General features: G+C 32.4%; 2 protein-coding genes across 8 annotated transcripts in view; both read right to left on the bottom strand.

The window, feature by feature from the left end:
- Nucleotides 1-51: 51 nt before the first annotated feature.
- On the bottom strand, nucleotides 52-3,971 carry LOC145319373 (H/ACA ribonucleoprotein complex subunit 3-like). Its single transcript, XM_080161483.1, has 3 exons — nucleotides 3,718-3,971; nucleotides 2,661-2,731; nucleotides 52-334 (listed from the first exon to the last, which is right to left on the bottom strand). Exons 1-3 carry the CDS (start codon nucleotides 3,772-3,774, stop codon nucleotides 268-270), a joined length of 195 nt encoding a protein of 64 aa, XP_080017609.1. The 5' UTR covers nucleotides 3,775-3,971; the 3' UTR covers nucleotides 52-267.
- A 648-nt stretch (nucleotides 3,972-4,619) lies between these two features.
- Nucleotides 4,620-22,859, bottom strand: part of LOC145319372 (uncharacterized) — a 44,543-nt gene continuing 26,303 nt past the window's right edge. Inside the window, exons 14-18 of one of the 7 annotated variants that reach the window (XR_013879825.1) lie at nucleotides 7,559-7,627; nucleotides 6,898-7,239; nucleotides 6,612-6,743; nucleotides 5,405-5,667; nucleotides 4,620-5,296 (exon numbers count right to left, since the gene is read on the bottom strand). Coding sequence is in view for 4 of the 7 variants with exons in the window: in XM_080161479.1 (XP_080017605.1) it covers nucleotides 5,562-5,667; nucleotides 6,612-6,743; nucleotides 6,898-7,239; nucleotides 7,559-7,627 (649 nt within the window). In the remaining 3 variants the exon portion in view is untranslated. Of the gene's footprint in view, nucleotides 5,668-6,611; nucleotides 6,744-6,897; nucleotides 7,240-7,558; nucleotides 7,628-22,859 lie in introns of all 7 variants that reach the window. The other 6 variants (XR_013879826.1, XR_013879827.1, XM_080161479.1 and 3 more) reach the window with 6 other exon arrangements.

Below are 22,859 nucleotides of genomic sequence, written 5' to 3'. Positions count from 1 at the left end.
TTCTCTTTGGAGTAAAATAAAAAATAAGGCTGTCATAAGACATCTTTAAAATCTGAAAAAATAAACAAAACTTAGAAAAAAAATAGTAAGATCAGATTCCTTCATACAGAACTATTCTTATTTAAAGAGATCATATTTATATTCAATGTAAATATTGAGAATTTAATTTACACAGTAACATAGGTATTTTCTTTGAGATGTATTGAAAAACAAAAACAGTTTAAATTTACAAAAAAAAACAAGATAAACGTATGAAAATTGTGATGATCAGTATGTAAGGGCAGGTTGTTGAGTAGGCAGGAGTCCAAATCTCTTCTTGATTGTGATTCTTTCCCTGAAAGAAAAGAATTATTGATCTCAACGTAAAGGGTAATAAGGTAAACGTATCTAATAGCAGTTATTACTCTAAACTTTAAGCATTTATGATATTGATATAAACAAACTAATATTTCAAGAATTTCGCACAGAAAAATACACTATAATAAGCTAGAAAGTCACATATAGAAAAAGGATTTGATCCCAATTATTAGAGTTTAATTTTCTTCTTTCAATAGGATTTGTTCAATAATGGAAAATATGAAATAACAGTGATAAATCTAGTGAAAATCAGATACAAATGTTATTTCATTTAGAATTACTTTAAATGCCTTGACCCAATAACAGACGCATCTCACTACCACGCACAATTAGGACTTCCAGACAAATGTCGTGCAATCAGAGTTGGTTGTCTGTTGGGTGTAACTTTATATAATGCCCCTGGTGTTTGGACAGAAAAGAAGAGAATGATACCCCTAAATTATCCTTGATAGTATCATGTTATGTAATTTATAAATAAATATTTGGATCTACTTTAGTTCACGGTAAAATAATGCTGGTAAGCAATATTTCCAAAAATCTATGAATTTTAAAGGCTGCTAGCTACCAAACGACTGAACGTACAGATCATGCCCGCACACTGTTTTAAGCGGCATAAGAAGTCCTACAAATAATCTGGAATAGCCATAAATCAATAATCATAATTATCTCGCAGTGCCAGGGTGGGAAAAAACCCAGGTTTTTTTTAAAAAGCCCAACCCAACCCGTAAAAACCCTGGGTTTTATTGGTTTCCCCCCCCGGGTTTTATTGGGTTTTTTCATTTAGGAGTCAAATACATTTGATATATTGATGAAATATTAATGTTTATGTTGTTGTAGGTAAAAGGTAAGCAAGATTTCACAATAAACAAGATAGATAATGAAAACAACTGGCATTTCGATCAATTATAAACCCTTATTAGCAACGGTGCACAAAATATTCTATTAAGGGGGGGGGGGGGGAGGTTAAAAGCTTCAAAACATGGAACCTCCTCCTCTATTCCTAAGCTGTCAAACACCCCCCCCCCACCCAGAAATTATTAAGGTATTCCCCTTTTTACATCCCCTTAATAAAACCCTCTGCACGCCACTGTAACTATTTCCTTTCATAAATTGTTATGTTTTAGTTTAAAAATCAATTATGATTATGTAATTTACACAATTTATATATCATCAATTTAGTAGCAAAGCGTTTTCTGAAAATAAGTTTTGAGAGAAAGTAATTTCATAAACATTTGAACAATATGTAGAGCATCATTTTTATAAGGGGGGGGGGGGGGGGGGGGTTAATGCAACCATCTCGTAATCAATGATTAAATAGCACTTAGAATTCGAATTTCGATCTGAAATTTTTTATGAGTAATCCTTGGTAGGTCTATTTTCCCTAAATCGAACAAAAAGTTGGAAAAAGTAACGGCTGGCGGCTCAGCCGTTTAGCCGTTTTTTAGGGCAAATTCATCATTAATTACGTAGGAATCAACTTTTTAAAACATATTTTGGTTTAATTCATGTTAAATGATGGCAATAATTATTTTTAAAATTTCTAGTACCTACAGCAACCGGCTAGAACCGTTTGATAAGGTTTTTTAGCGACAAAAAGTATTATGTGGAGATAGGTTTTGTGACTAATTTGCTCTTAAGATAGCCGAAAACTGGCAAAACATCTGAGCTGCCAGCCGTTAGCCATTACTTTTCTAACTTTTTGTTCGATTTAGGGAAAATAGATTTACCAAGGATTATTCATGCAAAATTTCTGATCAAAATTCGAATTCTAAGTGCCATTTAATCATTGATTACGAGATGGTTGCATTAAACCCCCCACCCCCTTACTTCATATTTTTTACGTTTTTTAGGTAAAATTGGCTTTAAAATGTTATTAGATCCTAGTCTTTGAGTAAATGTAGGTTTAATTTGTAAATTTTAACGTGAAATTTCAATGTTTTTTCAAAAACCCAAAAAACCTTGGGGTTTTTTAATGGTTTTTTAAAAAAACCCTGGGTGGTTTTATTGGGTGGGTTTTTTGTATGCCCACCCTGCGCAGTGCAGAGAAATGCGCGAAAAAGACCTATTTTACGCGTTTTTTTTTCAGTGAAGCTTTCCCTGTGCATAATTGGATCTTGACTAATCTAGATTATTTGTAGGCCTTCTTATGTCGCTTAAAATAGTGTGCATGCATGATCTGTCCGTTTAGCCGTTTGGCAGCTAGCAGCCTTTAAAATTCATAGATTTTTGAAAATATTGCTTACCAGCAATATTTTACCGTGAACTGCAATAGATCACAATATTTTAATTTCACTTGTTGTTACCTAGAGTACTTATCCTCGGGAGAGAATCTTGCGGGATGAGCGCTCAGGGTTGGCTTTCCGTCAGGAGCAACCTTAAATGTCAATATACACTACATGGAATAATAAGTAAACTAAGGCTAGACAGAAGGGCGGAATTTTAAACCATTAGACCAAATTAGGAGCAAATCAGTATTTCTGCGTAATGAACTTAAAGTCGAGAAAATAAAACATTATGATAACCGGTTCTACCCCATCCCTTATTCTCTTCCCCACCTCAGGTTAGAAGGGTGACGCAAATTTCAGATCCCAGATTTCGCGATTTGAATAAAAATTATCTTTGTATTATAGCGAATAAAATAATCTAACAAGCATCGCTTTTATCTTATAAAGAAAAATAGTAAATCAAACACCGAAAACTGAGATCTGAAATTTGCGTCAGACTTCCAATATGACGCATGACCGCGAGACGGGGCATTAATTTGTCCACTATCAATGAAACATTACGTTGAAAGAGAGGGGGCTACACTGTTTTCATTTGAATCAAACACAAAGAAACTCAGTCAAAAAAATGAGTTACAGCACTGACAAAAAGCATGGCAGTAGCCTTAAAGGGATTCAATGTGAATCTGTAAAAAAAACATCCATCAATGTCTCCCTTATAAATTGTTATTTAACACTTAAAATATTTTGAACATGTCAGAACTAATATAACAAGTGTAGTTAAAATAAAAAGGACTTTTTTTTTGTTATTCATGTACGATTTTCTCAAACTATTCAAAATCTTCTAATTAACCGAGAAAAAGCAAATAATCAGTAGAAAAAATTATTCCTGAGAAAAAATAGCGATTTTGACAACAACGGCGGCTTCGCCAACGCTTCTCCACTTCCACATAGTACCTCACTAAAACGACTGTCATGCTAAATTTCAGTGCTCCAAATCTTTTTTTGGTCAGTTACTTTACGTTTGTAATTTGGTTTGAAAAAGTATTTAGTCTGCATGCCACCCCATTTTCAATAATATGCAGTAGAATTTTTTTTTTTTATCATAGCTTTGTACTTTTTTTTACCGCATCTTTACCTTGGCTAGAGTGTAGACTCTATTACCCTCGTCATTGAAATAATACATCATGTACATTTTGATAGGTGTTGGATTAGTAAGGTCTGAAAACAAGTTTTTCTGTCAAATAATATACCTATATATTCATTATAAAAATATGTTATGATAATGAATTTATAATGACGCCTTTAATTGTATTATATAGTAAGTTTTAATTATTTAATAAACACAATGCGTTATAAAACTCAAATTTAATGTTAGCGAAGAAGAAAATCGTGGTGAAGAAAATGATAAATCGTTTTCCTCTCGTGTTATGTGCGTATATTTCGAATTGTAAATTTTTCTCCTGTTTATATTTTTGTGTGAAAAAATTGATATTTTTTCATAAGAAAGACAGTTTTTAAATTAATCTATGATAATGTTCTATAAAATAATAATTGAACCCAAATTTGTTAATATTTTGGCCTCATTTGTATACAAAACTCTATATATTTACAGAAATGTGAGGGAGAAATTGTCAAAGTATAATTTGCACAAAAACCATGTTTACACACGGTTGCGCTGTATTCCGCAAATAATTTCATTAAATAAATGTCGTCTGTTTTATAACTAATAAGGGAAATTATTAATCATTTAGATAAGTGGATTTCCATAATATATAAAAGTACTAACCAAAGCTTTGATTACAATTTTCTACGTGCCTTGCACAGTTCAATGTCTACTAGCAAATTGCTTTCTGCTCCTTCGAAGCGACTTAGCTTTTAAATTTTCGACGCTATTGGCCAATATTTAAATTTAAAAACGGTTTAGGGTCCCCACCCGGTGTACGTACAGTTATTTAACACCTGCTATAAAACTAAGATTTGTAAATACTTATATACTCTAGATTTAAATCAATTTAAATACTATGGACACAAAAAATATGACATTTATTCCATTTATTGAAAAAATTACAGTACAAAAATATAAACACCAAAATTTAGTTGAATTGCCTTTTCTCGTATTCATTCGAATCCGGTGGATAGGAACCGGTTCTCATCCATACGAAAAAACTATGTCTAGCATCGTATTTTATCAAGCTTTCTACGAATGTAAAAATGTATCATAAGATTCTATATCCGCGGAAAGCTGTTTATAATACGATGCGAGAAATAACTATTACAGCATTTACGAGATACTTAAAAAATAAAGTTGGATTACTTTAATACACTTTAGCTATTAAAAAATAAACAGTGTTGATCATTTTTAAAATATAGGTATTTCTGGAAGAACAATTAAAAATTATAGGTACATATTCTGAAATTTCGTTAAGCTCGTTAACATAAATTCACTTTTTACATTATTTTTTAATTTAGATCAAAATGCAACATAACTGGATTATATTTTGGATAAAAATAGGGTTTTGTATAATAATAGCACGGAATAACAATTTACCCACATAATAATTATTTCTTTACCAGAACTTTACTGAACTGTGATTACCTTATGGGTAAACTATCTATAAAAAGATCAAAAAACGAATACATTTAAAAATATCAAGTAAAGACTTTTAATACTCGAATAAATTGAATAAATTTAGAAAGTTTCTCTTTTATCGTCTCTATAGAAAATGAAGTAGGAATTAATGGCAATGGCTTGTCAACTTGAAAGCATTTGCTTTGGAAATTGAAAGAGTATAATTCCATTAAAATTAATTTTGATATTTTACCTTTTACAATTATTATGCAGAAGTTAAAAAAACGAAAGTTTAAGCAAATTTGAGTTTTAACTTAAGATTGCATAATTTACTTACATGATATGAAAACATAAATAACATGGTATCTGACTGAGTCTCCCAAGAATAGATATCTTTCATGTTCTTCAACCTATTGTCTCTGCGCTTTGAGAGCCTTATACTCAGCATAGGACATTGGCTGTTTGGCACTGCTACTTTGTCGGGAGGATGTAGATTCAGAACGATGGTCACCATACCTAGAAATAAAAAAAAAGATAAATTGATAATATTAACTTAAACATTTGATTTTGCACGTATCAAAAATGTAGTTTCGAAGATCGAAGATAAATCTGTTGAGTTTATGAAGACTAAGAGGGAGAGACACATTCTTCATAAACTTAGTCAAAATTACTCATGTGATTTTAAGACGCTTCCATTTGAGATTGAAAAGAAGACCATTTCTTTACAAAACTAAACATAATATCATGGCCTAGTAGGATAGGAATTTTTGTTAGTTTTTTTGGATGGGAAAAGATGAAAACAGTTTACAATTTTTTAATTTAGTAGTAAAAATTTATCAATGTCTGAATCACATTCTAAATACCTCTTTTTGATGGAATCAATACTTTCATTTGTGTTAATTTCTTGAACTAAATTGCAAGAATGAAAATTAGGTAAATTGGCAATTTGGCATGCATCAATAAGGAAATCTGTTATTCATTTCTTTTTAGGCTCAAAAACCGCTTCGAAAGCCGGAAATAATCCGAAGGAAAAATCCATGTCTCGCAGACAATTGCAAAAATTGTTCTCTGTCGTCAGGTAAAAAACACTGTTGTTAGGTTCGCAATACTATGTTGCAGCGTTGCGGGCTGCCATATTTTGCTGGAGCCGGAGCCGTAATTTTCGTAAATAAACTGCTCCGGCTCCGGGTTAGCTAAAAGGAGATTTTTTATTAATTATAATCTGGTAACTATGTTTTTCCGTGTACAAATGCCCCTTTTAAGTTATTGTAAGTCCATTTTTTTTCTTCAAAAAATGAACTTTTAAAACCTTCAAAAGTCAAAAATAGACTTGGTAAAAAATAGGTCGGAGCCAAATCCGTAGCCGTTGTTTTCACGAGCGGCTCTGCGGAGCCGGAGCCGCACCAAAATCAAACGACTCCACAATGCTGCTTTGTTGTAATAGTTCTAAAAATATTTACCTAGATTCGTGTCTTGGTCTTTCTCTTGAATCCTGTGGAGGTCCTCCTGTCCTATCTCTGGAGTCGCGCCTGTCACTCCCTGGTCCAGGTCTATCCCGTGGATAATGACTTCCGCCATGTCGGGGAGAATCTCTAACAAAAATTTTTTAAAAATACCAATGGACCAACCATAAACAAGTTATTTACTTTAATTCTTAACTTTTTAATATAAAATTCAAATCATTTTTGTTTTGATTTTTTTGTTGTTGTATTTTTTTGACTATGTAGTTCTAAACTAAATGCTCACCTGTGAAAGCTGTCTCTATCTCTATGATAGGATGTCACATGTTGTGGCAGAGGTGATGGTGACCTACGCCTTCCACCATAATATTGAGGCACAGGACTATGGGTGGGACTCGGAGATATACTATGGTAGTATCCTGAGGCCGACGGCCTCAATGGTTGCCTCGAGTTTGAATGAGGTGACGAGTTCTGATACCTTGATTTAGATGGCGGAGGTGGCGATGAGTTCGAATATCTAGATTGTGTTGGTTCCGTCCGGGAATACCTGGATGATTGTGTAGGGGGTGGGGAGTAGCCACGGCTGCCTCGACCTCCAGCTGCTCTTTCAGGCACAGGTGAATAATTTCTAGGAAAGATTCAATTTTTGTCCACGTCTTACTCTTAATACTAAGAAGTAGGAGATGTCATTCACAATTTTATATATCAATAATTTAGTTTTTCATTCTCTAATACTAAAATAGAAGACGGCTAAATTCTTTTTTGGGCGTTATCCTCTTAGAATTTTTTTTTCAATTTTATAACTAAAATAAACTCTCTAAAACCCTACAAATTATTATACGATTGGCTTTTGTAATAAAATCTAGAAACCTTTGGAAATCAAATATGCTACGCTCCTTAAGAGGTTAAACTATCTACGATCCTTCAAAAGTTACAACTTGCATTACCTCTGAGGTGGAGGTGACCTGCCGCTCCTGTGATGTCTTGGTGGGGATGGTGAGGGGGAGTATCTTCGTCTTAAAATACAAAATATCAACAATTTTTAAATAGAAAAAAATTAATATATCGTCGAAAATTACTAAAAGCACTATAAAATACGAGCAAAAATTGATGTAGATTCCTAATGACATAAAACTAAATTAGCCCTTCTGTAGATCACTATGGGCAAATCAAAAACATTAACTTTTTTTCTCGTATTCATTCGAATCCGGTGGATAGGAACCGGTTCTCATCCATACGAAAAAACTATGTCTAGCATCGTATTATATCCAGCTTTCTACGAATATAGAAATGTACAATCATGAGATTAAAACCAGTATTTTTAGCCGGTGCCTTCGGCACCTCGGGGCTAAAAAAACTAGTTTTAATCTCATAATTGTACTTTCTATATCCGCGGAAAGCCGTTTATAATACGATGCGAGAAATAACTATTCTCACATTTTCTCAAAAAAAATTTGACACCATTTTGTAGCTTAGATTATGAGGAATTAGCTTTACTTAAGGCATTTTTCTCGGTTTTGCCGACTAGCGGAGATATTAGTGCTTAAAAATACTCATTAAAAGGATACCCTAGTAATCTCAAAACGAGTAAGTAAGCAATTAACATTTTTTTTGGCTTACTTAAATGTGCCATTGTGCCATTTTTGTGGTAAATTACTGATAAGCCATAAAAATACTAATTGCTTACTTATATCAGCATTCAACAACAATTTGGTCTTACTTGTGAGTTAAAAGAGGGTGGAGTAAATAAATACTCAGTCATTTACAGTAAAAGTGGCTTATATAAGTTGAACTGAAGAAAAAGAAGGAGGAGTAATAATTAATCCCTTCCTTCCTGTAAGCAGTTTATGAAAAAAAGAGAAGATTTGGCTGATGTAAGCCAAATGAGCAACAAATGTGATTGATTGCTTGTAAGTAATTTATCAAAAAATTGCTTGATTTGGTATATAAGCCAAATAAGCATTTATTGTGATTGATTGCTTGTAAGTAATTTATAAAAAAAATTGGATGATTTAGTATATAAGCCAAATAAGCAATAAATGTGATTGATTGCTTATAATTAATCTATCAAAAAATTGCATGATTTGGTATATAAGCCAAATAAGCATTTATTGTGATTGATTGCTTATAAGTAATCTATCAAAAAATTGCATGATTTGGTATATAAGCCAAATAAGCACTTATTGTGATTGATTGCTTGTAAGTAATTTATCAAAAAATTGCATGATTTGGTATATAAGCCAAATAAGCATTTATTGTGATTGATTGCTTATAAGTAATTTATCAAAAAATTGCATGATTTGGTATATAAGCCAAATAACCATTTACTGTGATTGATTGCTTATTAGTAATTTATCAAAAAATTGCATGATTTGGTATATAAGCCAAATAAGCATATATTGTGATTGATTGCTTGTAAGTCATTTATGAAAAAATTTCATGATTTGGTATATAAGCCAAATAACCATTTATTGTTATTGATTGCTTATAAGTTATATGGTTTATGGAGTAATTTTCATCAAAAAAATCTTATGGTGTTTGTATTACAGGGACATTCAAGAGAAATAATTTTTAAAAAAACTTTTGTATTACAGGGTCATTCAAGAGAAAAAAAAAACTTAATTATGCATAGAAAATAAAATTATTATGGAAAACCATTGAGACATTTACATTTCAAATATCTAAACAGGATTATTTCATCAAATTATGCGCTAAAAACCATTTTTTCCAAAGGCCTTATTTTTGAGGATTTATTGATTTAAAGGTTGTTAAAAAAATAAGCACAATTTTAAAATTCAAATTATGCGGCTTGTTTTAATAGTAGAAAAATGTTATGCATATTAGAATTGTCATAAGCTCTAGTTTTTTAATATATAAAAACCATTTCTGTGCTACGTATAGTATAGGAGCTAGGTGGTTAAATGTTCCAATTACTGAAAACTTCAACCTTTTTCTCACATTTTTCAACTTAGCTCATAAACTACAAATAGCACAAAAACGGTCCTTATATTTTCAAAAACTAGAGCTTATGAAGATTCTAATGGTATGAGTAATATTTTTCTACTATTAATACAAGTAGTACAATTTGAATTTAAAAATGTGAATATTTTGGCACAACCTTGAAATCCACAAATCTTTGAAAAAAAGGTATTTGGAATAATTGGACTTTTCTATGCATAATTAAGTTTTTTTAAAATCATTTCTCTTGAATGACGTTGTATATGCATTCAGCAGATAAATTCTATTGCAGTATTAATTGAGTTTTCCATTTTGGAGATGTTTCCCTTAGGCTACTGCAATTGCAAATTTACCTCTAGGTATAGTTTTAGGCTGTTTTTTTCTGGCAAATGCCCTTTCCCCCACCCCCTTTAAAAAAACCTGAGCATAAGCTTGTATTCAATCAGTCAATAGTTAAATAGAAATTGTAGAAGAAAATTCTCTTTTGTGGCAACCTCTTATGGGGCATTTTGTTGTATTTTCACAGTAACTTTTCCTCTATTTCTGTCCCTTGTGGGGCCAATTGCTTAACCCTGTAGGGCAATAACCTAACATAACCTATAAAATATACTTTGAAAATATGATGAAACACCGTTTAGGAGGCTTGCCATGAAAGGGACCCCGAAAATTCTTCTATGCTGGATGTTTCAGACATTAATGTAATTAACTAATTTACAATTGAATAGTCATTGGTATGACAGCAATTGGATCTTGGATAAAGTAGCCTCAGATAAAGTAGCCTCCAGACAAAGTAGCCTCGGACAAAGCAGCCTCGGACAAAGTAGCATCCTAAGGAAAGTAAGAGTTAAAACTGTAGGTGGCTAGGTGTTGCTTTGGGTTCTAGACCTCTCCAAACACCTTAAAACATACTCTGCTTATGTGTTTGGTGTAAAGCATCCATTCACCAATCAGTCAACCAAACCAACCCTTTGATTGCACAACCTTTGTAATAAGTTGCCCCTGTTTTGGACCCAGGCATTCCCCCTACTCTAACTATTATTGTTGCGCACCTGACTTAGTAGCAGTAGGAACCATTATAACGTCTTTAGTTATGACACGGGGCTTAGGCAGAGATATAATATAGCTTTCACCTCCCTGACGGCGAGCAAGTGCACTACATGTACCCAAAGTTTTTAAGCTAACCATTGAGCGAGGATGGTAATGAAACTTTGGGTACCTGTGTAAATACAGTCAAATGTACACTCCCACCTTGGATATAAATGTAATTTACAGATCAATGTTCCATGGGCATGGTTGGTCTACAAATTGAAAATAGAATGTTAAGGTTTTTATTTAATCTAAATTTTTGCATATTTTAATATACCAAATAATGTTATTTTTTGATAAATTACTTATAAGCAACCAATGAAAATATTTGCTTATTTGGCCTATATACCAGATCATGCAATTTTTTGATCAATTGCTTATAAGCAATCAATCACAACATTTGCTTATTTGGCTTATATACCAAATCATGCTATTTTTTTTTATAAATTACTTATAAGCAATCAATGAAAATTTTTGCTTATTTGGCTTATATACCAAATCATGCTATTTTTTGATAAATTACTTATGAGTAATCAATGAAAATTATTGCTTATTTGGCTTATATTCCAAATCATGCTATTTCTTTTATAAATAACTTATAAGTAATCAATCACAATTATTTGGCTTATATACCAAATCATGCAATTTTTTGATAGATTACTTATAAGCAATCAATCACAATAAATGCTTATTTGGCTTATATACCAAATCATGCAATTTTTTGATAAATTACTTATAAGCAATCAATGAAAATTTTTGCTTATTTGGCTTATATACAAAATCATGCTATTTTTTGATCAATTACTTATAAGCAATCAATCACAATATTTGCTTATTTGGCTTATATACCAAATCAAGCTATTTTTTTATAAATTACTTATAAGCAATCAATGAAAATTTTTGCTTATTTGGCTTATATACCAAATCATGCTATTTTTTGATCAATTACTTATAAGCAATCAATCACAATATTTGCTTATTTGGCTTATATACCAAATCAAGCTATTTTTTTTTATAAATTACTTATAAGCAATCAATGAAAATTTTTGCTTATTTGGCTTATAAACCAAATCATGCAATTTTTTTATAAATTACTTATAAGTAATCAATGAAAATTATTGCTTATTTGGCTTATATACCAGATCATGCAATTTTTTGGTAGATTACTTACAATCAATCAATCACATTTATTGCTTATTTGGCTTACCCTAGAGGCCACTAGATAAATTTGAAGTCGGAAAAAAGGGTAAATTGACCTTCCCCTAATTAGTTTTAAGAGAAAATAGTATGAAAAATTAGGGAGGTGGAATATGATTTTTCTAGGAACTATTTATATTTTGAGGAGTGTGGTACCCTTATAAAATAGTAATAAACCTACCTAGGACCAATGAGAATATACAGTTAAAGATTCATACAGGAAAACAATATTTGTTCAGCTTTTGGCAAAGTTTTTCACTGCAGACAGACATAGATACATACAGGGACACAGGCAGACATCCTGTTACTTTTATATAAGGATTGAGAAAAACATTAAAAATTAATTGTTTTCATTTAAATTAGAGAAATTATCTTATTATTCTTTAAAATGGAAAAAAATAGATTTCAACTTTAAATTTCATATACCTAGCTTAATTAATTAGATTCAAAGGTCTGTAGATTTAATTAACATTGGGATATTGGAGAAGGACGATGGAATATTAATTATCCTTGCCAAACCATTTCATTTTTATGTAAAAATGTATAATAATCAATCAGCCATTGTCCTATCCCTCCAAGAATAAGCTTAACGTTAGCCTATATTATATGTTACTAATATAATATAATAATATATCATAAACAAATATTTAATGGTTGAAAAGTTAAAACCGGGTAAAAACCAAAACTGTCGGGTATTTATGGCCATGCCGAACCGGGTCATAATAGGGCGTAAAAAAACGATAGAAAAATCATATAAAAAATAATAATTTGAAAAAAACGAATTCACAAATAGATGTACTTGTCAATAAACTTTAGATTTCACGAAAAAAATCAGCGACTTTACTATAAAAACAAAAAAGTTAGAAGGGGTATTTTGAATTCACCTAAATTTTCATGATTGTTGAGCTATTGCTTTGGGGAGTTTTACTGTATTTTGATTGGTTTATTAAGTTGAGTTTATAAACGTTTCAAACCTTAATTTTAATCTACAGAAGGGGTAATTTCACGTGTCATATTTAGGGATGTGCATCAATTTTTCGACTATTGTCTTATCTCTTTAGATCCCTGATTTATTTCATAATTTTATTTGTTATCCTTGCTTAACCCATTAGTGACGAACCGGGTATTAAAACCTGGTTCCAGAAAATGTAAAAAAACGGTTTCCAGCTTCATAATTGCATCATTCTCAGTATGAATCCCCCCTCTACTACCCTGGCTTTCATTTCCCCCTGGAGCAGGCAGTTTTGCTTACTTCCGTTTGCCGGTATAGATGCTGTGAGTATTGGTGCATAAGCAAAACTGCCTGCTCCAGGGGGAAATGAAAGCCAGGGTAGTAGAGGGGGGATTCATACTGAGAATGAAGAGATAAGACAATAGTCGAAAAATTGATGCACATCCCTAAATATGACACGCAAAATTACCCCTTCTGTAGATTAAAATTAAGGTTTGAAACGTTTATAAACTCAACTTAATAAACCAATCAAAATACAGTAAAACTCCCCAAAGCCAACAAATAAGAAAACGTTATTGTAAAACTTTGGGGACTATTGAAATAAACAGCCAATTGTCTCCGCTCTCCCTCTGGAAAAAAAATACTAACCAAGAAAGTATAAAAAGCAAAGCTACTCTATGATTCACTTTTCTGCCTCTCATCATTCAGTCTGTAATTTATTTGATTTTCCAGTATGGCTTCAAAATCAATTAATATCTGCCGGATTAGAACTGTTTCCCAACCATACTGCAAAATCATGTATCGTATCAAAATATAGACATTTTCTATGAAGAGTAAAATTAAAATCCTAATATTCATACCAGTTTTCATTGGACCAAGCCTTCGGCCCTTCAGGACTAACAAAACCGGAACTAATCTTATAATTTATCGTTTGACTATCCGCAAAAAGCTAATTATAGAATGCTGCGATAATAACTAATCTTGGCTGCTAGGGTGTGAAATAAAATATTTTTCAATAATTGGTCCTAAAAATGATTTTTTATTTTGCTCAGGGATAAGATAGTGTACAATATTAAATAAGTTAAAAAAAAAAATTATATTCTTCATTGCAAAAATTTTTAAAATCAGACCATAAACACCAAAGATATTAGGAACTATATAAAAAATAGAAATAGCCAAAAACCTGCAAAAAGGCAGTCTGATCACCAGGGATATTTCTTTTAAACAACTGGAAATCTTATTTTGATATTCTTAACTACAAAAATTTTGAAAATCGGACCATAAACCCCAAAGATATGGAGAAATATGTAAAAATAGAGAATAGCCAAAAACCTGCTAAAAGGCAGTCCAACCCCCATAGATATTTCATTAAACAACAGGAAATTTAATTTAGATATCCAATATAAAAAAATGTAAAAAATACAAAAATAGCCTAAAACCTGCTAAAAAGCAGTCCGGCCGCCATGGTTGTGTTAAAGTTAATTATGCTCCTTAATGATGGGAATGTTATCAAAAAGTTTTAGCCTTCTATCAGTCATAGGAGTTGAGAAAATCACGTTACCCCCCCTTTGTCTCTAACAGACGGACGGACATTACGAATTATAGAGTTGCTTTGCTACTAAGAAAATCACGTTTCCCCCACTTTGTCTTTAACAGACGGACGGACGGAGAGACGGACAGACGAACAGACTGGCGGACATTACGAATTATAGAGTAGCTTTGCTACTAAGAAAATCATGTTTCCCCCACTTTGTCTCTAACAGACGGACGGATGGACGGACGGACAGACAGACGGACGGACTGACGGACATTACGAATTATAGAGTAGCTTTGCTACTAAGAAATCACGTTTCACCCACTTTGTCTCTAACAGACGGACGGACTGACGAACATTACGAATTATAGAGTAGCTTTGCTACTAAGAATTCACGTTTCACCCACTTTTTCTCTAACAGACGGACGGACTGACGAACATTACGAATTATAGAGTAGCTTTGCTACTAAGAAAATCATGTTTCCCCCACTTTGTCTCTAACAGACGGACGGACGGACAGACGGACGGACTGGTGGACATAACGAATTATAGAGTAGCTTTGCTACTAAGAAATCACGTTTCCCCCACTTTTTCTCCAACAGACGGGCGGACGGACGGACTGACGGACATGACGAATTATAGAGTAGCTTTGCTACTAAGAAAATAAAGTTTTCCCCCACTTTGTCTCTAACAGACGGACGGACTGGCAGCCATTACTAATTATAGAGTAGCTTTGCTACTAAGAAAATCACGTTTCCCCCACTTTGTCTCTAACAGACGGACGGACGGACAGACGGAAGGACTGGCGGACATTACTAATTATAGAGTAGCTTTGCTACTAAGAAATTCACGTTTCCCCCACTTTGTCTCTAACAGACGGACGGACGGACGGACAGACGGAGGGACTGGCGGACATTACGAATTATAGAGTAGCTTTGCTACTAAGAAAATCATGTTTCCCCCACTCTGTCTCTAACAGACGGACGGACGGACAGGCAGACGGACGGACTGACGGACATTACAAATTATAGAGTAGCTTTGGTACTAAAAACTGTTACTTTTGATTATATTAATTGGTTGAAAAGTTTGGACACCCAATCCAGATATGCGGACCCACGTTTATACTAATTTTTAATGTAAAGAGTTTTGCCATATGTTTTAAATGGATATAAAGACTTTCTGATAACGATAATAGAAATGCTTTGCTTCCCAAGGCTTATTTATGTTAAAGGAATCTTTACCCAAAGTTTGAAATCTATAACATGATAACATTTATAAATTAACAGAAGTTATAGAGAAACTATGCAAGGGATTGGACCATGGAAAATTTATTTTGGGTATAGTCCCTTTCATGACAACGCCTCTTAAGGGGCGATTCGTCATATTTTCACAGTAGCTTTTGAGAGGTTAAGTAAGATTAGGTGATTGCCCCGCCGGGTTAGGTAATTGGACCCGCAGGGTCTAGAAATAGGAGAAAAGCTACTGTTAAAATACGACGAAACGCCCCTTAAGAGGCGTTGCTACAAATGAGACTATACCCAAAAATTTTCTCTGATATTATACTGTCTTTTTCTTGTCTGTCTCATTTTTCTATGAGAGAAAATCACGTTTCCCCCCATAGCATTACGGACGGACTGGTGGACAGACAAAGTGAATTCTAGAGTAGCTTCACAACTAAAAAGTCATTTGTGCTGTAAAAATAATTAGGTTTTGATTTGAAAATGTTATACATTTGGGTGGGAAAATGAAAAACTATTAACTATCTTTTTATTCTTATACAAAAGTAACAGAATGTCTGTATGTAAAAAAACAATCTTGCAGGTGAACTGAAGTTTGCTTTACGGGCAAGCTTTTTTATTGCAAATGTTTTTATCTGTTTTGCAAAAGGTTAACTCCACTCTCCAAAGTAAAGTAACATTAGCTAGAATGCGGGAATAAGTGTTCAATTGTGAGTGTGTGCGTGCTTGTGTGTGTGTGTGTATGTGGTGTAAGCGCGAGGGTCAGCACTAGGCTGACCCGAAGACGAGTCAGTACATTCATGGTAAGCGAGAGAGAAACATGTAATTGTTATGTATATGTGATTGTCCAATGTACTTTTTATTTATAGTAAAAGTGTTTTGATAAATCAAGAAACATTCTCAAGTGAATTCTATTTCCTTTTAGCTATACATTATCAACAATTTCAACTATTCAATAATACTTTAAAGAATATTTGAATTGTAGAAAATCGTAAAGTTAAATTAAAACTACGCATCAAATTAAACCAAGTCAAGCTATCTTGAAAGGAAACTATGCATGGATAATGGGAGTTCTATTAATTGAAAGGTTAGACTCTGTTTTATTAAGTATCAATGATCATATATTACTGAAATAAAGTAAATGTTTTAAATCCGGCAAAATACCCAAATTTAGTTTTAATCTGGCCATTACAACATAACATTATTTGCTTTAAACTTGCCGCCGAAAACGGGGTAACCTTTTCGATCCCTAAATGTGGTCCTGGGAGTCATTCTACGGACTTGACCAAGAAATACTTTTTTCTAGAACTCCTCAAGCCCAAGAAAAGTGGTTATCATTAGCAACCACGTAGGACGCACCATTACTTCGGTAGCGGCATATACATATAAGGATTGATTTTTAGTTTTCAGCAAAGGACAAGATGTTGTATGAAAATCAAAAGATTAATATATGTATTTTTGGACCTTATTTGTGCATTACTTTATTTTAGTAATATATGATATACAGTACATATAGTCCATCAGTGCGTCTGTTATATATGGGTTTTTAAAAACTATTTTGACACAAACCTTTTTACATTTTTATTAGCTAAGCATTTTGTTATTTACATTTACTATATATAAGAAACAAATATAAGAAATGTTTGGATAACGAACTTGCATAATACTATAAATAGGTTTATGTTTGGTACTTAAAACGTTTGATGTACATGTACGAGCAAAAAAAGAAGGGAGGTGTCATTGGACCATAAATTACACTGGTACCCAAAGTTTTATGTTGGTTATTTCTCGCACCGTATTATAAACGGCTTTCCACAGATATAGAATAAACAATTATAAGATTTAAACTATTTTTTTAGCCCCGAGCCGGCTAAAAAACTGGTTTTAATCTTATAATTGTACATTCTATATCCGTAGAAAGCTGGATATAATTCAGTGCTAGACATAGTTTTTTCATATGGATGAGTATATGTGGTGGTACTTTCCCCAAAAATAGTTATTAACCTTCCCAGGACCTATGAGAAGCTACCCTGTAAAAAAGAACCCAATCGGTTCAGTGGTTAGCGAGATCCTTCATTACAAATAGACAGACAGGCAGACATTGTTCTACTTTGTATTATATATTTTTAGCGGCTCTGCCCCTAGAGGCCTCTAGGGGCATTTGAGGAGGGGGGAGTTGAATCTCAAAACATATTTTTTAATTTAGATTCTTTTTAAAAGTAAAAAAATTTTTATTAGAGTGGGGGGGGTCCCGCCACCCGACCCCATTTTTTAATTTAGTTTTTTTTAAAATAATTTTCTTTTTTTTAGGGCGGGTAATTTTTTCCTAGGGGCGATTTATTTTAGGAGGGTTGTGTTATAAACTTTCCCGAGACCTATGAGAAGCTACCCTGTAAAGGAGAACCCGATCGGTTCAGCGGTTAGTGAGATCCTTCGGTACAGACACACAGACAAACACACATCCTGTTACTTTATTGTAAGGATATGATTATATAAAAAAATAATTATTTATCGCATCATAATATTCAGCTTTCTACAGATATTAAATCTAAAAAAATTTAAGATTAAAACCAGTTTTGTAAGCTCTGATTGGTCGTAGGCCCTGGCTAACAAAACTTATTTTAATTTTAGGATAATTTTATTTTATTACTCGTGGAGAACAGTTTGTAATACTTTGCATTATTTTTCAGTATTGATTAGAACCGGTTCTAATCCAGGGGATTATAATCGAAACGCGGGAATAACAATTTTATAATTGTACATTTTTATATCCGCAATAAACTGTTTATTATACGATGCGATAAATAACTATTCCATTAAGTAGGGATCTAAAGGGATAAGACAATGGCCAATAAATTAATAGACATTCCCAATTTTCATACACAAAAATACCCCTTCTATAGAATACGATCAGTGGGTGAAACGTTTGGACACTCAACTTAATTAACCAACCAATCAAAATACCCCTGTCTTTTACCATTAGTGGTTGTAACGTTTGGACACTATACTAATAAATTTATTAATCAAAATTTAAAATCAAGTTGTTGAGCCAACGAATAAGAAAACGTTATTATAAAACCTTGGGGACTAGTGTAATTTAATTAATTTCCGCGATATAAAAAATATAAACCATTTCTGAGAAACTTTTAAAATTATGTATAATGTCGTTTTATAGATAACTTTCCACCAATAATAAATTTTTTTTACCAGAACCAACAATTCTTGAATTAATCTTTTATTTTTTATCCCTGGAAAGTGCCTTTAAAACGATGTGATAGATAATACTTCACCAGGGAGGTAGGGGTCATTGGGCTGTTAATTACACAGATAACCAAAGTTTTATAACCACATTACCTTATTTGTTGCTTAGAAACAATAACGTTGTGTATGTATCTTATTAATGTATATTGTCTTAATGTAAAAAGCCTCGCCAAATCAACGTTCAGACTTTCTGATAACGATTACAGGGCGCTACTGTCCTTCTCATGTTATTATAGACATAATTTATTTAATTTTTCGTCCATTGTTCCCTCCCTGTAGACAACTTTTACTCTACCCAGGGAGGTAGGGAACACTGAACTGCAAATTACCTTCTTAGCTGGCCAAAAACCTCTAGGTACTTTAATTTAAGTTTATCGCCACCAGGGATCTAAAGGGATAAGACAATAGCCGATAGATTCATTTACATTCCTAAAAATACCCCATCTGTAAGTCCCCAAAGTTGTTAAGCAATCAAAAATTAAAACGTTATTATAAAACTTCGGGAATTAGAGAATGAGGGGACTGTTTATTACACTAGTCCCCAAACTTTTACTATAACGTTTTCTTATTCACTGGCTTAATAACTTTGGGGACTTTTATTGAATCTTAAATGGTTAGGTTATTAAGTGTAGTAGTGGTTAAACCAAAAAATCAAAATTCAGTAAAAGTCCCCAAAGTTGTTAAACCAACAAATAAGTAAAAGTTATTATAAAACTTTGGGAACTAGCAAAGAGAGAGGTACAATGTTTATTACACTAGTCTCCAATGAATAAAAAAATGTTATTATAAGACTTCGGAAATAAGGGTGGACAATGGGCTGTTTATTACACTAGTCCCCAAAGTTTTACATTTTCTTATTGTTAGCTTAAAAATTTGGGAACTTTTATTGGATTTTTAATTGTTAGGTTATTACGTATAGTCGAGGTTAAACCAACCAATCAAAATTCAGCCAACAAATAAGAAAACGTTATTATAAGACTTTGGGAACTAGCAAAGAGAGAGGAACAATGGGCTGTTTATTACACTAGTCCTCAAAGTTTTACTATAACGTTTTCTTATTCGCTGGCTTAACAACTTTGGAGACTTTTATTAGATTTTAAAAGTCCCCAAAGTTGTTAAGTTAACGAATAAGAAAACAATATTTTAAGACTTTGGTAATGTAGAATCCATGAAAGCAATGCTAAAAAAATACTGGTGTTTTTCTCAGAGTATATTGTTGATCTCTGAAACAATAATTTATTTAATAGTTATTTATCAAAACATATTAATTTTCAGATTTCCGCGTATAGAGAAATGTTATTGGAACTAAATATATAACATTAAATAATCGGTTTTTTTCTTGTGGTCAACTGTTTATGAATTCAGGGATCTAAAGGGATAAGACAATGAATGATAAATTAATATATATCTTCAAGGATGTTAAACTACCCCTCAGAAATTGTAATTTTATTGAATGAAACGTTTGCACATTGCAAGTAAATTAATTAACCAATCCAAATTTAATAAAATTATAAATTTTAACACTATCCAATCACGATCATAAGAGAACAGGCGATGGATAATAATATTTTTTTATACATCCAAAGTCAATTATTAAAATTATTGGTTCAAATTACCCAAAGTTTTTGAGCCATCAAACACAACATTGTGGAGCAGTGTAATTTACAGCCAAAGGTCCCCTCCCCTGATAATTTCTTTCTGTGTTACAATTTAGGAGGGAAGGCACATTGGACTGGAAATTATACTTGTCCCAAAAACTAATCTGTTGTTTGTTGACTTGTATGGTTTTTTGGGGTTGGAAAACTAATTAGTTTGATGGTAAACATAATTACCCATTCTGTAGATTACAATTAGGGTTGGAAACGTTTGAACACTAAAGATAATAATGATAGATTATTGAATTTTGATTAGTTAAGTTTTCAAACTTGTTTGTAAAAAGGGAATTTTCATCAAAATATCGTCCATTGTCTTAGTCTTTAAGATTCCTAGTTAAAACGAAAATTTAGTTTAAAGTAAAAACAAGAAATATAAATCCATATAACTGCAATGCTCTAAAACAAAATATTGGCGCTTTCACTCGAAGTACCTTGATGAGCACTGAAACCTTCAATTTTGGGTCAGGTTAGGATAGGTTGTATAAGGAGAAGGGGGGTGGCATTTTTCTTGAAACGTTTTTAATTTGAGGCACATCTTTGAGCAAATAAAATGAAGTTTTCAACGCATTATTCTAAAATTATTTTTACTCTTACAATTATACATTTTAAAATCCACGGAAAGCTGTTTAGTGTATATAATATGATGCTATAAATAACTATTTTAGTGTGGCTACGAATCTAAGTTTTCCCTCTTGATTTGATAGGTTTTGAGTCAAAATGAAAAAAAATATTATATTGTAGAAAAACAGAAATTTACTTACGCGATAACTGTTTACAATATGCACAATTACAATTGTAAAACGGGATCACTTTTGTAGATTAAAATAATTGGTGTAAAAGTTTGAACACTGCCTTTTTGTAGACACACCATACCCAGGGATGTAGGGATCATTGAGCAGTAAATTACATTTTTAACCAAGGAGGGAGGGTACATTGGACTATATTTTCAAAGGTACCCAAAGTTTTATTACCATCCTCGCCTATGTTTAGCATAAAAACTTTGGGTACTTTTATTTAATTTTGATTGGTTGGTTCCAGACAAGTATTGCCCAATCAATGATTTTAATCTACAATAGGGGTTATTTTATTTTCAGTATGGCTTTGAAACCTATTTATATCCGCAGGATTAGAACCGGTTCAAAGCCATACTGGACAATTTTATATGAATATTAAAATGAAAAAAAACATAACAAAAATACCAGATTTGTAAGCCCAGGACTTCGGCCCCTCAGGGTTAACAAAACCGTAATTAATCTTTTAAATTTACTATCCGCGGAATGCTGTCTATGATACGGTGCAATAAATAACTATTATCATCATTGGGGATGTATTTCAATTAAACATTCATTGTCTTATCCCAATTAAAATTGTAACTTTCACTCAGGATACCTTGTTGAGCACTAAATCCTAAAACCTTTGAAATTTAAAGGATAACTGTAACATGCCTAAATTAACGAAAAGGTATTGACAGACATACAGACGTAAACAAATGGACAGACGGACAAACTGACGGACAGACAGACGGACATATACTTTTAAGAATATTTTGAGTGTTAATTAAAATTATGCATTAAATTAAATTAAAATAGGCACGTCAGAATTTTTCTATCAATTTCAAAATTTGTATGGTGATTCTTTTGGTAGATAGGTAGACTTCAGAAATCGTAGGAACTCTATAATTGTTACCTGAATGTCCGTACGTCCATTCTAAACAGCTAATTTTTGTGTTATATAATTTTTTGATTGATCTGATTTTTGAAAAACTGATTCCTAGGACAACAAAGTATAATTTTGTAAGCGTAGCATCTATAAAAATGAAAGTATGTCCTTATACATTATTCTGCATCTAAGCAGTTTTTCAACAAATTTACTCAAAATTTTGTTTCATCTTTTAAACATTTATATTCTGATTATTTAGTTCTGACACTCTAAAAGTGTTAATGTTCATTTATCACACCTTTTCAGAGCTTCGCTTTTATGGATGTTGTCATCCTTGTTTACCTATTTTGACCCCAACCTTTTAAATTTTTTTATGAGCAAATCATTTTGTTATTTAAATTTCCTTGTTTTAAATTAGTAAATGGGTTAATGTTTGGCTTTATTTCCTAAAACGTTTTTAACCCTTAACAGTCGGGCCCCTTGCCGCACCTTAATCAGTCGGGGGGGGGGGGGGGGGGGGGTGTTCAACGCCCCCCCCCCATATTATCTCAGTTCCTATTAGAGCTAGAGGGCTAATTTTTTTTGTACAAGTCCCCTGTGTTATGATGAATTTCCGACCTTAAGTAAGTCAAAGTCAATTTTCGCTTCTTTCACCCTTTTATTTAACAACCTTTGTTTTTAGGTCCTTTTTTACTTAAAAATTTCAAA

The sequence above is a fragment of the Acartia tonsa genome, chromosome 5 (assembly GCF_053477335.1).
Source record: "Acartia tonsa isolate MP-2025a chromosome 5, ASM5347733v1, whole genome shotgun sequence".
Classification (NCBI taxonomy): Eukaryota; Metazoa; Arthropoda; class Copepoda; order Calanoida; family Acartiidae; genus Acartia; species Acartia tonsa.
The sequence above is the reverse complement of the archived record's forward strand: the minus strand, read 5'-3'. Positions and strand labels throughout refer to the sequence as shown.

Coding starts and splice junctions, on each gene's coding strand:
- LOC145319373 (XM_080161483.1), bottom strand. CDS start 3,774: ATGTACATGATGTATTATTTCAATGACGAGGGTAATAGAGTCTACACT. Junction 2,732..3,717: donor GAGTCTACACTCTAGCCAAG/GTAAAGATGCGG, acceptor TTGACATTTAAG/GTTGCTCCTGACGGAAAGCC. Junction 335..2,660: donor CCCGAGGATAAGTACTCTAG/GTAACAACAAGT, acceptor CTTTTCTTTCAG/GGAAAGAATCACAATCAAGA.